Source organism: Lathamus discolor, chromosome 6 (genome assembly GCF_037157495.1).
Source record: "Lathamus discolor isolate bLatDis1 chromosome 6, bLatDis1.hap1, whole genome shotgun sequence".
Lineage (NCBI taxonomy): Eukaryota > Metazoa > Chordata > Aves > Psittaciformes > Psittacidae > Lathamus > Lathamus discolor.
Window position 1 is genome coordinate 9181083 of NC_088889.1, and position 15926 is coordinate 9197008.

The following is a 15926-nucleotide window of genomic DNA, read 5'->3' on the forward strand; positions in this document are numbered from 1 at the left end:
AGAGCTCGTGCAATTTTCTTCTCTGTTGGCCCCCAATAAAAGCTTGAATCATGACAAGACCTAAAGCAAACCTGACTTTGCCCCCAGTGTGGTACATCAATGTGGAGTCCCTCATATAAGGCAGCTTGCAAAGTGACAAAATGCCTCACAGTGGCATGTAGCTTTTAACACTTAATACAAGCACTGCCTGAAAGGCTCTTGAATTCTACACGATTCCTACATTTTCAGTTCACACTCTTCTGACATCCAGGAAGGAGCTACCAGACCAAGCACGAGTTCCTTGACTTGTTTTGACCGCCAAATGCAGCACAACTGCCACAGTTTCTGTACACTGAGATCATGCTTGGACTGCTCATCCAGCATCTCATTTTACCTTTTCAGCTGTAAACAGCTTGAAACTGTAGCTGTAATTAGCAGATTATTATCCGCAGGAAAAGACTAAATACGTATTTGAGCAGTACTGTTCTTTTCAATACATGATTGCCAAGAGCTCCCACCGCCCACCTGAGACTCTACTGGATACTGTTCCAGGGGAGGGAGGAGAGAGTAATTTAGAAAAATCATTGGTGTCATTTCAGTCTCCCATCAGTGCTCAGGAGAACTTCTTATAGAGCTCTCACAGAATCACACTCAAAATGTCCTTTCTGTGCTAGCTCCCCTTGAGGAAGCCTCAGCTCCTCTGCATCAGGAAGTTGAAAATGATGCTGTAAATACCAGAATTGTCCCAAGCACTGCCGAGAATGCCTATCACCACAACAGCCAGCTGCCTGGTCAATAAAAGCTACTGCTTCTTTGCAAGCAGAGGATGAACTCCTCTTTGCCTATAGTAATGAGAAAATGTGACAGAGCACAAGATATGCACTCTGAGGGAACTGCACAGCCAATGTAGGTGGTATATTCTTTTGGAAGCAGATGTTGAAGCATTTCAATACAAGAAAGACACTGAGGTGCCGGAACATGTGCACCCTGATGAAGGGTATAGAGCACAAGTCTTATGAGGAGCAGCTGAGGGGAAAGGAGGAAAGGAGGTTCAGGGGAGACCTTATCACTCTCTACAACTACCTGAAAGGAGGATGTAGTGAGGTGGGGGTTGGTCTCTTCTCCCAAGTAACAAGTGATAGGAAAAGAGGAAATGGTCTCAAACTGCACCAGGGGAGGTTTAGATGGAACTTTAGGTAAAATTTTCACCAAAAGGGTTGTCAAGCACCGGAACAGGCTGCCTGGGGAAGTGGTTAAGTCACCACCCCGGAGGTATTTAAAGACATGTAGATGTGGCACTCAGGGACATGGTTTAGTGGCTGACTTGGCAGTGTTAGTTGGACTAAATGACCTTAGAGATCTTTTCCAACCTAAATGATTCTATAATTCTATGATTCTATTTGCATTGCCCTCCACCAAAGAATGGCTTTGACAAGAAGTAATTTCATCTTGTATTAAGAAAAAAAGAGCCATATAATCTGCCACAGTGCCATAACCACACCAGAAGTATCCAAGCTAGAATCTGTTATCCTTCTATACCACAATATTTTGTGATATAGGGGGCTGGGTAAACAGTAGTTACTCGTGGGGCACTGAATTCCTACTTTACTCTCTCCTACTCAGAGCAAGACTAGGCTTTAAACTTACTCTGATGCATGTTGGAAAGTCAGTTCAGTTCCCAGCATAGTAGTAAGGCGGAATGCATTGATAGTGCTCTGTGAGGGAGAAGGCCTGCATTTGAGGGCAGCTGTGGCCACTGCTGTCACTTAACATCAACACAGCAACGTTGCACAGTACAGTGCCCAGGCCTGTGTCTCTGAAGAAGAGATAGTTACCATGTCAGTGAAGCTGGACAAACACCTACCCATAAAATCATCGCCCCAGGACAGCCCTGTCAGGTCCAGCGGCAAACATCTTTCAAACATCTTCCTCACAGTCTCAGCTAGAAATTGTTGCCAGCTTCCAAGGTACAGACCACAACTTTGCCAGGAAGGGATCTAGCAGCATGTGGAATCTGCCAGTGCCAGCAGAGGCTCCCAAATGGGCTTCCTAACAGCTGAGCCTCTCAGTGCCAGCTGGCCTCCAGAAGAGGAAAGCAGTCAAACAAACACTCAGAGGAGGCTAAGAAGGTGGAATGAAAAACTGAGCACAAATTTCAGCAGGGTATTTAGCAGTTTGGCAGCCAAGATTTCAAATGTCTTCCTTGCGTCATGGCTAGTGTTCTCTGTTGCTGTAAGCAATGCTCGCCTCCAAAGCACACTCAGCTTGTGTGCCTTATTCTTTGTATACACTTACTTCTTCCTCTTCATGCATGTGAGAATCTTGGCTTTGAAAGCAAATGCACAGAGACACCAAGTGATTGCTTTGCATTATTTTAAAGCTCATGCCATGTGTGAGTAGCAGAAACAGAGAAATAAGCTGTGTACATCTAACAAGACCTAGACCATTGCACCCTTCCCTGAGCTCAACCTGCCAGGTACTACTACCCACTGTGTGTAGGAGATACCAAGCCACAGGAGAACAAGTTGCAGCAGTAAGGCTGATGAGGTGCAATGACTTTGCACAGCAGGCAAAATTCCCAGAAAGTTTTCAAGACCTGCAAAAACAAATTTGACTTCATAAAACTGATGATGTTCGGCATACAACTCTGTCAAAAAGATGAGGGAGATGGAGAAAGAGAAGCTGATTACTGTACTTCAGTTAGCATTCACAAAAGGTGCTACTTTCAAATAGCACCAGCATTTGGTTGCACCTAGAAACTCAACACCAGCAATTATAGCTATATTCTCTTCTCTCTTTTTTCCACAGTAAAACTGTACTCTGAAAATTGACTGTCACAAATGACTGAGCTGGCATGAAGAATATCAATCATGTCACCAGACAAACAAGAGGAAATTTTACATCTATTCATTGGTGCCATGCCTTCTCAGAAGCAGATAAGGATACATTACAGAAAAGCAATACAAATGCACACCTTTAAGGAGAGCACTTTTTTTTTCCTTCACCAATGGAAAAGCCAATGCTGTTGGAAAGCTCTTATCGGTAACCCAACATTCAGTGTGAAAGAATAACCTTTATTTTTTCAAAGCAACACATTTATATTTCCACTGAAATTGAGTTATAGTTTCTACTTGTGTTTCATTAAAAAAAAGGCCAAAAAATAAAAATAATAATGTGCACTGAACCTATTTCAAGGAACTAAACACACTGATTTATGTCCCACCACATCTGAATAAAGGAGATAAAATGGCTAAAACAGAACAAAGATTAAGGCACCAAGACTAAGTAGCCTTCCTCAGATCATACAGAAAGCTTGTGACAGAACTGGAAACCAGCCCAGGGAACTCTGACTCCCCTTACCATATTGAAAAGAGCTAGATAATACAACCTTAAAGTTCACTTTGCCTAACTCAAACTTAAAGTTACATTAAAAAGAAAACAGGATTTATTCTGTACATGCATCTTTAGTAGTGTGTTAGGACGACTGAAAGAATGACAAATCTCTCCAGTGCTGCCAGCACTTATAATTCTACTCTGCATTCAGTTCTCTACAGTGTTTTCTTAAACATGCAGTTTCTGGACCCATGTAATGACATGAAAATTACAGCAACAAAAATTGTTTAATAGTTACCCAGGATAGCAAACACAAACTGGAAAGACTCAGGAACCAGATGGCTCATAAATATGTTTGGTTTAATTTGATGATTTTTAACCCTATCTTGGGATGTGAAACCTGAGCTTGGAGAGTTTAGGTACCAGAAAGTGGTGCTTGTTATACATTTATTCTTTACCGAGCTCAGAAAGACTAAGGTACTTTCAGCTGTCAGTTCTCGCCAGCCTTATTTTCACCCAGAATAAAGGACATGCTTAAGAGTATTCTTAAATGTAGCTGACCTTTTTATATATATATAAAAAAATAAAAATATCTAATATTAATAAAATATACATAATAATATATAAAACATTTGTAATATAAATATATAGAAAAATATATAAAACTCATGCTAGAACTTATAAAACGTCTTGTGTATAAAATTTAAGCCTGGGCCCAAAACTATTTTACTGTTTCCCTTTTAGGTGATAAATGTAAACTCCAGCTCTCCATCCTCAGAACACATTCAGTCCTATCCCAAACTGTTTCAGAACAGTCTGTACGTGGCATGGGTCAAAGCTGAAAACAGACTATTTTGTCTGAAGGGAAGACTTGGAGACTACGCAGCAACACTGTGTACCTCTTATTCCTCAGTACTGTAGCATCAATGATAGGAATCAGACTGCTAGTTTGAATTCTGTCCCGTAAAACCATTTTGATGACAGGATGCCAAAAAGTAACAAGGTCTAAAAATAAGAAATTGTCATAAACAGAACTAGAGAGCTAACAACAATGTTCTTCTATTTTCACAGTGGTACATTTCATACGGAGGTTGTCGGCTCACTGACATGTAGCATACAAGACTGACACCAAGCACTTGCTTCCTTGCAAGAGAGTGGAAAACAGACTAAGCTATATAAGGGTGCATTCATGTAGTCTAAATTCAGGTTACTTTCACAGGACACTTATTTCAGTGAGTGGGGGGAGAGATTCAGAAAAGAAAGCCCCACAGCTTGAGGGCTTCCTAAATAATCCCTTCCCCATCTCCTCTTCCTCTGGCCCTACTGAGAGACTGACTCCCTTCTTGTCTTTGGTCAGCAATCACCATCTCCTCAGTTGTACCCACACAAGCTGTATCGGGTCACACTACAGCTGGACCATTAAAATGATTTACAAAAAAGAAAGCTGCCTTTTAACCTAGATAATTTCAAAGCATCCCTACTGACATCTGAGACCGTGCTGCTGTTTGGGGGTTGGCAGGAGAGGTCAAGGTGGCCATGACTGCTGGAGAGCTGAGCTAAACATCACCTGAACATTGACCTTCTTCACGTTCACTTGATCTCAGGAGTCCGAAGAAATCCAGCAGAAGAATCAGCACTTCTACATCTGAAGTTCTGCATTTACTTGACACAAGGCACCTCACACCATTCTCAGTAGAAGAATGTCATGACCATTATTAATTGGGCTGTTGCTTGTCAATCCTCATCCTTGCAGCCACAAAGCAATTTCTGTCAGTAATGAAATAACTTCTCTAGCCTACTCCACACATACTCTGGTACTGCGGTGAATGCCAATTCTGCTGAAGCTTAATTTAAACTATTAGCTAGATTTACCAGAGCTGATAGCCTGCACAGTCACATGCCACAAAAACCCTGCAAAATGGTAACCTATATATTAAATGCATAATTAAAACATTATCACAAAAAATCACAAGCAACCCCTGACCATTGCACAGTTTTGGGTAACTGCTTCCACTGAGGAATGTGTGGAAGACACATTGTTTAAAGCAAAGACTTTTCCCGTCTTTTCAGGTCCTATAATAAGGGAATAAAAGTTATTCTCTATCAGGAAAAAAAACCCTCCTTTCATTAATTTTCATGTATATATGCAGGAAGACACACATGAGAGGAAAAAAATGTTTTGGAATTACAATATTTCCAAACAATACACAATGTTTGGGAAGGAATACATAAAAAAAGCTACACCACATCCAGAATTTATCAGGAAATCAAACAGGAAAATAGCTTTTAGAGTGAAGGCTAAACGCTTGTGTCTAGTCAGACCAGTCCAGCCCAGCTCTGGATGAGGTAAAAAGAGCTAGATCTGCCCAAGTCTTTCATTTTTCTACCCACCTGAACAGTCAGATTACAACCCCTTTTGAAATAATTAAATGCCAGCTTTGTCTATTCATTTCATTTTGCTTATAATTAATACACAAGAGTTACATTACTGATTTTCAAATTTCTTCTCTAGAACTGCAACAAACTGTCACAGTCTGTTAAACTCTGGGAAACTTTAAACTCGTATAAGAACCCAACAGATCTTGAAGGGCCAGGAAGAATGTGGACTTCAGGAAAGTTGAACAAATACTTGGTGATAGCAAGTATTCTGCAATGACTGCGCTATCAGGGCTTGTAATACTCATAAAGCCCAGGGTCTCATTAAAATCTAGGCTGAACTGTTAGCCTGCATGGGGTTAAAGACAGCTTCTTTCAGAGGTTTTAAGTACTATTTGGGCTCCTGTAGTGACTGTAAACAGAAAATGCTCCCGTTGTGAATGAGTGTTACTCATGCAAAAAGATCTGAACTCCAGCACAGCACACATCAAAATGCCATAGAGCAAACTCTAAAAACATGTTCAAGACCAAGGAAATTTCAAGCAATCATGTTTTGCTATGACTCTATTTGCTGAAGTCAAATTAGCAAATATGTTCAGCCTGAAGAGAAGGCTGCGTGGAGACCTCATAGCAGCCTTCCAGTATCTGAAGGGGGCCTATAGGGATGCTGGGGAGGGACTCTTCATCAGGGACTGTAGTGACAGGACAAGGGGTAACGGGTTAAAAATTAAACAGGGGAAGTTTAGATTGGATATAAGGAGGAAATTCTTTCCTGTTAGGGTGGTGAGGCACTGGAATGGGTTGCCCAGGGGGGTTGTGAGTGCTCCATCCCTGGCAGTGTTCAAGGCCAGGCTGGATGAAGCCTTGTGTGGGATGGTTTAGTGTGAGTTGTCCCTGCCTATGGCAGGGGGGTTGGAACTGGATGATCTTGAGGTCCTTTCCAACCCTAACTATTCTATGATTCTATGTATTAATCACGCAGAGCTCAGAAGGAAAAAGAAATTATAAATAGCAGACACTTGGAAAATTAAAACTGCAGTTAAATATAACAACAGAAACAGAAAATCCGACAAAATTGAAACATTTAACATATTAGAAGGGTGTGAGCATAATCATCCATGTTCCTTATACTGTCTAAAACACTAGTCAAGATACCAGGGTCTGCAAAAAAAAAAAAATTAACTCTCCAGTGAAGCAAAGTTCAGTTCAGTTCGAGTTTGAATTCAGCTTTGCCTGAGGTTGCTCAGGTTCAGGCTGACAGCTGCTAACCCTTGTTTTGGTAATCCAAAACCACACTGGCTGGGCTCATAGTCTCCACTGGAAAAGAGACTACGAGCTCTCCTCCATCCTGCTCCTCTGCCCAGCTCTGGCCATCTCCCATCCTCTCAATGTATTCCCACAGTTTCCTCCTGCCTTCCTAATGCCAGGAAAATGGAGCAGAAGTTGTGAGGCAAAGCTACAAAGAGGAGGAAATGCTCAAGCACTCAGAGTTCACTCTCAGCATGTAGGAAAAGCTCTTGGTCAGAGCCACACAGCCACTCAAATCAGCTCTACATCGCTATGAGGAAGCAGGCACTTGTCAGAGTTCCCTGGGGAAGCAGAAGCTGAATACAAACTGCTCAGAAGCACACCACAGTTTGAGATTGCTTCCATGCCAATGGAATCTCTGCTGTGGCAAGCAAGATTTCAGCAAACTCTGACTGAACCAGTAACCTACTGGGTTCAGTTGTCATTGATGTTCAATAAGACTGCCGTTATTGAGTCAGTTCGGATTCAAGGTGGGGAAAAAAGTTCCAATTTGGGGTTTATTTGGCTCATAGCACAAAACCTCTTCACCATGACAGTGCAGCAGCAGGTGCACTTTATTCTGTGTACTAAAAGACCATTACATCACTTCATGTCACTTTCTAATGTGTTCCTCACTCAGTTACATTATCACTCCTTTATTTTTAATATATAAATATGTATCTCCATAGACACAGGAGAGAAATGTGGATGCTCTATCCCAGAAAGTTTGGCTGTTTATCCCTCAAACATATGCTGTGCTACAGACTGGGAAAAAACCCCCCACCCTAAGTGAGCAACAGAAATGCATGAATAAATGCATCATTCTTGGCTGATATGCCAAAGCTTACGGGATTTCAGATACCAAATAGCTGAAAATCTGTGATGTCTTATTAACAGACGTGGCTCTCCCATTAGATAAGGCAAATGTTAAGCTGAGTTGCAAGGATAGATCTGTGCTTTTTGGAAAGACTTCAGCTTTCAATTCTATACTTCAGTCTCATTCTTGACTACCTTTAACTCTGATGAGCCTGCTATGTTAATAGGTGTCTCTTCTGGTTTTGTAAACTCAGTGCCATTTTCAGGGTGTTTCCTTCATATAGAATAGAATAGTTCAGTTGCAAGGGACCTACAGCAATCATGTAGTCCAATTGCCTAAAATAAACATAAAGCCAGTTAGAAATCTCAAGTTTTTCACCAACAAGCGGAAGACAAGGTTGTAAAGACCTGTGTAATGTTTTGTGTTTGCCAGCCAGCTTTATGTTAAGGGGGATATATAGAAAACCAACCTGAAACACCTAAAAAGATAAAACCTTATCTGTGAATAAGCATCTTACTGGAATTCTGAGTTCTTTATTTCCTGTGTACTTATGGCAGAGTTGCTTTTTCTAGTTGAGGAAGACTGGAAGGTGATTTCTTTTTCCTTTTATGTCATTTCTCTCTTTTCATTACTCCTTTTGGGCCCTGTTGAGCTGGTAGCAAACACACTGGAAGAAGCTGCAACGTGGAGGTACACCACCTTGAAAGAGGCTCTTAGAAACAGCACACTTGAGGGAGGCAATATGCTTCAGTGACACCCTGTCACTTGCTGGGGAGCCATAGACCTTTAGGCAGCGCAGACCCAGGGAGGTCCTGATGCCACATTCACTTAGTTGTAAAGGTCCTGCACCCTGAGCTCCCCTCTCTCATATGTGGCATAAAAGACAAGAACCTGGAATTCCCCTGGCATAGCCCCTCCAACCCCTAATGGTGCTGAACCAAAGTTCCTCCTGTGCGCACATAACCCACTGGTGTGATCTGTCACCACTCTCACAAGAGATCTTGGTTCTCTTTATTCACTCAGACCAGCCGCAGGTCACCTCTTTTCCAAGCTGACCTGCTATCCTACCTGCTATGTGTTGCATCTTTGTGCACATCCTGTCCTGCTCATTGTAGGCCACATCAAAGCACCGAGTTTGTTACACACCAGGAGAGGAGAGAAGCAGGGAGCAATTATAATGGAATGGGAGGAAGAGGAATTGTAAGAGGAAGGACTGATGCTGAGAGACAGGAAAAGACTAGAAGCCTGATCCAATTAATTAACATAATTAATGTCATTATTTTCCTTCTCTGATTTAAGCATTCGATACAGAAATCATGCTTACTCGTAAGAGTCTCAGATAAAAGTCTCCAGATACAGAAGGCAAGATGATGCACTGCTGTAACTGTGTTCCTATAGAGCTCCATCAATTTGCATTAACTGTGAATCCCATAGATTCCTTCCTCTCCATTTGTTTCTGGAAAGAGCTCACCTGCCTCTCCTCTCAGCAGCTGCTTTGTGCTTCTGCTTTTACTAAAGCTTTGCAAAAGTTCAGATTATATTTCCTTTATTCCTGAGGAATTTTACCTGGTACCAAGCTATAAACAACAGTACCAGCCATTGTGTGGATGTGCAGTAATGAACACCAGGTACAAATCAGTATGTGGTCTGACAATGTAACTGAGCGGACTTAATACAGGATTTTCCAAGTTACTGGTAAACCCAAAGAGATTAAAAACAAACAAACAGAAAATACACAAAACAATAACAACGAAAAACACACAAAAAAAATCCCCAAACCAAACAAAAATCTGAACATCTTTTCACAAGTTTTATGCAGTTGCAAAGACCAGCACATTTCAGGGAGCTGAACTACAATATTTCATGTCAAAACTAAGGATGGTTTGGGATTTTTAAACAAAGCTTTAAGATTTTCAGATAAAATACTTCTCTAAGCAAAAGTCTGAATTGAAAAAATTCAACACTTAGACTGATTTAAATGTCTTAATATGGATTAAGCACTGCACACACAAACCCAACCTCCACACGTAACAGCTCAAAACCTAGACCCCTTCTTTCTGAAGTGTCACCACAGCAGCATTTTTCACTACAATTAATTCAAGATGAAGATTTCTCTCCACTGCAGTCACAGACACCAGATGCACTTCTGCACACCAGCACAGGCAGTGTGTTCCCCACCACATATAAGCGGGGTGAAGACAGGGACACTCCTGTGTATTTGTTGAAGGCTCTGAAGTGTGGGAGAGGAATGCTTTTGAACCTCTCTGAGTGGGGCATCTTCTTCTCCAACTTTGATCTTATGGACTAATTAGAAACTGCGCAGCTATGTAACACTAACAGCAAGATGCATTTCTCCAGTGACTGATCACAAGACATTGTCTTAATCTCTAAAGTGACAGTACACACGGCTCCACTACTTGATTTCTTCTTCTTCCATCTTAGCCCTCCCTCTTGATGTGGCTTACAAATCCCTACTGTTTGTCTGCATGTGCTTCCTTACTGCAGGATTATGATATATCCATCCTGTCCTTTTCCACTGACTTTCAGCTACAGTCACAGTGCCATAGGGCACAGTATCTGTAGATACGACATCATTCACACAGTAAGGAACCATGGACCTAACTCTTCAGGCAGATTTCAAGGTTCATTTAGTGCTGTCCTTGTTGGAACTATATAAGGAGCACACTATTGTATGTGTGTGCTACTTTAACTGAGCAGAGCTAGGCACAAGAGCTAAATAAGAGAGAAGTTCTTGAATGAACAGACGAAAGAGAACATAGGGCTCCATCCCTTCCATTCCTGGCATGCTCTCCTCTAGACAGACAAAGGGGTACACCAAAGCAATACGGATTTGTCTCAGTCAGACAGATGTGCTGATTTACATTAAGAACAAAATGAGGTACCATAGTCCTATATAAGCATCTTCATGTATGTGTGGTGTGGACTGATTAAACTTAAACCAGCTTAAACTGAGTTCATAAAACAGGGCAGCTCAATTCTGACGGGCAGGCAAACCCAGGGAGATGAAAAAAACCCTCAAGGCTTCTGGAAACAGTTTGTTAGATGAATGCAAGGACAAAATAGCCTCCAGGAATGGGGCATCCACCATTGCCAAGCTGACATACTATCCCACAAACAAACAGAAAGCTGTCTTTCTCACTCCTAAACCTGCCATCAACCACTTTATGCCCCTCTAGATTAGAAAGTATTCAGCAAAACCCAGACCCATCACTGGTCCTTCAGATGAAACTAAACATAACATACCCTATTCTGTCACAGCTCCACTAAAAGTATTGGAAAGGACTGTAAAGAAAGACATGACAAAACGCCTCTATTAATATTATCTCAAGAACTGTGGTTATACTTCATAGCTAAACTCTGAGCAATGGCATAAACGTGACTGCACTTTGGGAAGGTGTTTGAGGTTTGCCCAGGATGTATGTTGTGCTGTAATTTTGCAGCTTGTTTGCCCTTCACACCTAAAGGCAAGAGCATGATATCTGGCCAAGCACAACCCAGCTTTTCATAGAGGAAAAAAGGCCTCCCCTACCCCTTCCACCAAGCTCAAGTAAACAAAGGAACATCATCCATAAAGCAATACTGGTGCTTAAAATAAAAGGAAAATTCTCCCACACATTGATCTGGTGGCTTTTGTCACCTTCTTCCGAGCATCTCCTCAGACCTGAGGCTAGTGTGCAACTTCAGCCTCTGAATGACTGTAAAGTTGCTTTGACACTGAACAATGCACATCTGTTCCTTCCTAGGTTTGTGGTTCTTTTCCTAAGGTTTTTTTGCTGCTCTTGTTTTCTACAACTTTCTCAATTTTCTCAGGCTTAATTTTTGCAGAAAAAGAATTCCAACGTCCTCCAGTTATTTGGTGTGCCAAAACTTTTCAGTGGATAAGAACTCTGAAATTATCCATTTAGTATGCAGCTCATCAGGAAGGCATATGTCAGCCAGTAAAACAAAAGAGAGAAAAGTGGACCTATAAATTCCCTCATCACCAACACCTTGGGCTTTCCAAATAAATAAGGAAATGTAAAGCCACTCTGAGAATATGCTCCAGAAAAACTTCCTCAGTGGACACACAAGTGGTTTTTAAAGTAATTGACTGCAGAGCCTGAGAGCTGACCATAATATCCCAGTGAGATGAGCAACCCTCATGTGAAGATTTGTGACAGCAGCTATGCAGTTAAATGCTCATGCATCCAAGTCTCTCCCTGGGTGACTGAGATTATTTTTGGCAGAAGATTGGACAGAGATTGTAAAATGCACGTTTGTTTTCATTTAGCTCTTTACTTACTCTCTCCAAAACACACCTTTTTTATCTCTGCCCTAATACAGTCATGCTTCAAATCGCAGACTTAGAGATACAGCAAATATAATGACTACTCCTTACACTAACCTCACTTGCACCTTGAAAGTCACTACAACAAAAACACTGGGATGATACTTAGCAGCTCTTGATGAGACTGCATGCTATGAGAACTGAGGCTGTGGGGGGGACACAGCAATGCTTGCATGGGCTACATTTGCCCTGGGACCCTTTGACAGTAAAACAATCTCCTCCCAATAGGAATAACAGGCCAGAAAAAGCCTGAATTCAGAAACTCTGTGCTATGACTTAGCAATCAATTGTAAACAGAACAAAATGATGAAACCTGCTTAAAAACTGGTGTTCCTAGTGTGTCGTGATATAAAAGAAAACATATACAGGTTCAGCATTTAGCCAGACAGAGAATTTCACTGCACTAGCAAGAGCTAGTTGTAGTGCCCAACAACCTCTTTGCCTTACCTCCTTTCCTGCCTGGAAGTAATATGATTTGTTACGCTGAGAAATACAGAAGTGTCTCCCAATCCTTGCCTAATGGTCGAGATGATGTTTTTATCTCAGCACTAGGGGTACTGTTGTAACTTCTGCTCTCTGGGAAGTCCAGCATGTCCTGATACAGGGTTTTCTCTCCTAATCTTCATAATGAGTTTGCTTGCCACTGTGCACATACAGGAAATATGTCCCACTCCTACCCTTTTTTCGCATCATTGGTTGTGTGCATGCTGCTGCTTCCCAACTTCTCTCCTATTACTGCTGCTTTCCCCTCCTGACATCTCCCTTATTTCCTACTGTCATCTCCTTCCTCTTGCTGCATTTTAGAACCAAAGCTGACAACAACAAGCAGAGCGGCACAAAGATTCCTTGCAAAACTCAGCCTGAGCATCACTTTCTTGGTGGGAGCTCATAACTCCATCTTTCACAGTCCTGATAAATTCTTCTCCCTTTACCTGGCTCCCTCATCTCTCTCCTTAGACAAAGCATCGTCTCCAAATTACACCTTTTCCTGCAAGCAACCTTCACTGCTGCTGAAACATGACTTTCACTCACCTCTCCACAATAGTCCCAGAGAAAGCAGACCAGTAATCAGAGAAGCAAAATGGTCCTGGGGTATAGCTGTTAATTTCACGCTGAACCCTTGTACAATGACAGCGCCTGCTTCCAGCCTAGAAGCCTCAGTCAGCAGCAGCCTTTCTAAAACTATGGATCAGCTATTCATTTCACCTAACAAAATTTACTTAGAATCAATACCCATCATGATTTATCTTCCCATATGTCACCGGGTTTATATATGTTTCGTGCCAGTACTTTCTCCCCCCTCTTCTTTTTTCCCCACTGTTTTGAAAATCATGCTTTAGGGTTTTTAAATTAAAAGGGAAGGGGCAATACAGTAAGTCTGAGTCCCTTGGCATAACAGGGAGTTTGCACCAGGAGATGTGGAAGAAGTTACTTACCCACCGTGGTGACCCACAGCAGCAGCCGTGGGAGCCGGCTCATGGCTCTGCGGGGTGCGGGCAGGTCCCAGCCGGGTGCGCGGCGCCGGAGAGGACGTGCCCAGCGCTTCCTGCGGGCTCCGCAGGAGCTCTGAGGCTGGGCTCGGGCTCCTACTGCCTTGGAGGAGAATTCCCTCCTCCTGCTCAGGAAGGCTCGCATGGGTCCTAGAGCCAGCCACCCTCCCTCCCTCCCTCCCTTCCTTCCTTCCCTCCCTCCTCCTCCTCCTCCTCCTCCCTTTTTGCATACCGCTCCTGCACGGCCAGCAAATCCACAGCGCAGTTGCTTCAGACATAAACGCATCCATTTATAAATTTTTTAGGCATTAGTATTCACTAGGAAAAGCTGAATTCAGCATCTTACTGGGCTGTTCCCGCTTCTCAGTCTTCCCTTGCAGCTGCCTCAATGACACATGAGACACGCTGCCTGGACCAAACTCAGCTTGTATTTAAGATGATAGAGAAGATTCCTTCGGCCTGGAAGTCCTTTCACTGACTGTCCTGAAAGAGAAATCAGACCTATTTATGCAGCCTAGGCACAGCCTTTCTTTCCTTAACTTCACTTATAGCCACTTAACTCCTGAGTAAAACAGTCTCAGTGTGACATGCAACAGGGACCTGCAACACAGTAGGGCGTAGGTACTCTGCCTGCAAGCTTCTGCATCTACTCTTTAATCATTATACTTGTTAAACTCCTTTTTCTTCTGGTCCATCAGCATTTCAACCATTAGTTCACTCTGCCTTCAATTTGTTTGCATGTGGTTTTTTCCTTCACAGGGAGTTTGTTTTAAAATAACAGCTATTCTTTTTGGAATCAGGATACATTCTTTCTGCTAAATTCTCCATGTGGATACCCTTACCATGGATTAGGAGTGTTTTAGTCTGAATTACCATAATTGACTGTGGCTGTGGACTACAGTAATACAGATTGCAGACTGTTGTGAATTTAGCAGGTAGTACCCAAGTCTTGAGTAAAATAGCATGTACGCTGTAGGCACTGGAGAAATTTGGAGCTGATTTGAATTAGAGCCCTGATAGGTCTAGTAAGTCTGGCACTTTCAAGGCAGAGGTCTGCATTCCACAGATTAGACTAAAATTTAGTGAATTTACTTCACCTTCTGTGTCTCTTCCATTGATATCTATGAAAAGTATGCACCGTTCAATGGTAGAACTTGCTTTTATACCATAACCATGTTTTTCAATCTCCAAATTTGCTCTTTGTTCAGCAAAACATCACTCACTTCAACAGTTTTACAGAGACATAGTTCTGAACACAACCTGGATGATTTGGAAGAAAACATCATTCCGAAGCTTTCCTCTATAGCCACATCAATTACAGAAGTATGGTAGCAAGACATTATTGATTGCTCATTCACTAAGTTTATATCAACTGTCCCCCAAGCAAAGTAATAACCAAGAATGGTGTTTCTACCCAATACCAACAAAAAAGGAAAGAAAAAAAAGGCTGCCAGCTTTCTATTTCTTCAGAAATAACTTTCTTGGCTGAGGCTCTGGGGCTGCAAAGCAGGTAATTTCTTACTCAAATTGATAAAAAGTAGAGGCACCTCAGGAATGTCCATACTTGCCTAAACTAAACCCTCTCATGAAATGTAAAAAATCTGTATCTGCAAGGAAGTGGTAGCATCAGCAGAGACAGACAAAATAATGCTGTTTCTGATAATACCTGATAATACTCAGCTTAAGGGTAGCTCATATTTTCCATGGCTTTCAATTAGTTTGGCCAAGAAGGATGAATTCTGAGGCTCATTAGAGAAATGTGAGGCATTCAATAAAAATGAGATAGACGCATGTGATGCTTTTAAGCAGAGAGTAAAAGCAGAGGAGAAGTTGACTAATTTCTGACCAACTGGATCGTTACCCACTTGGCTCAGAAAAGTAAACTTTGGTCTACCGAAAGGTTCATAGTTCATCCTCAGCAAGGTAACCCACATCTATCAAGCAAAGGAAGTCACCCAAGCTAGACCAAACCTGGTATTTTAGGGAATCAAAGATTTTAAAAGCAAATAACAAGAAAAGATGTGGAATAAAAAATGATTCACAATGAAAAACACAGGAAGATATGCAGAGTGTGAAAACATCAGAAGTCAGAACAATGCCCAGGGTTTGGAAATGGGTGCATGAACTACAAGCAAATGCCACTCATCAACAGTTTGCAGGTGGTACAAAGCATGCACAGCAAGAGAAGACCCACCACCACCAAGAGAATGACAGCAACACCACTAATTCAGAGGAAATCTCTGTAGAAGAGATTAAGAGCAATAGGCAATGCTATGATGAGGCAAAGGCTCTCATC

At 42.0% G+C, this 15926-nt stretch overlaps 1 protein-coding gene across 1 annotated transcript in view; it reads right to left on the reverse strand.

Moving 5' to 3' along the window:
- The window catches only part of LTK (leukocyte receptor tyrosine kinase), a 98554-nt gene extending 84815 nt beyond the window's left edge, over window positions 1-13739 (reverse strand). The window contains exon 1 of the mRNA XM_065684260.1: window positions 13577-13739. Within this exon, the coding sequence (XP_065540332.1) occupies window positions 13577-13619 (43 nt within the window). The 5' untranslated portion in view covers window positions 13620-13739. The remainder of the gene's footprint in view (window positions 1-13576) is intronic.
- Between the last annotated feature and the right edge of the window lie 2187 nt (window positions 13740-15926).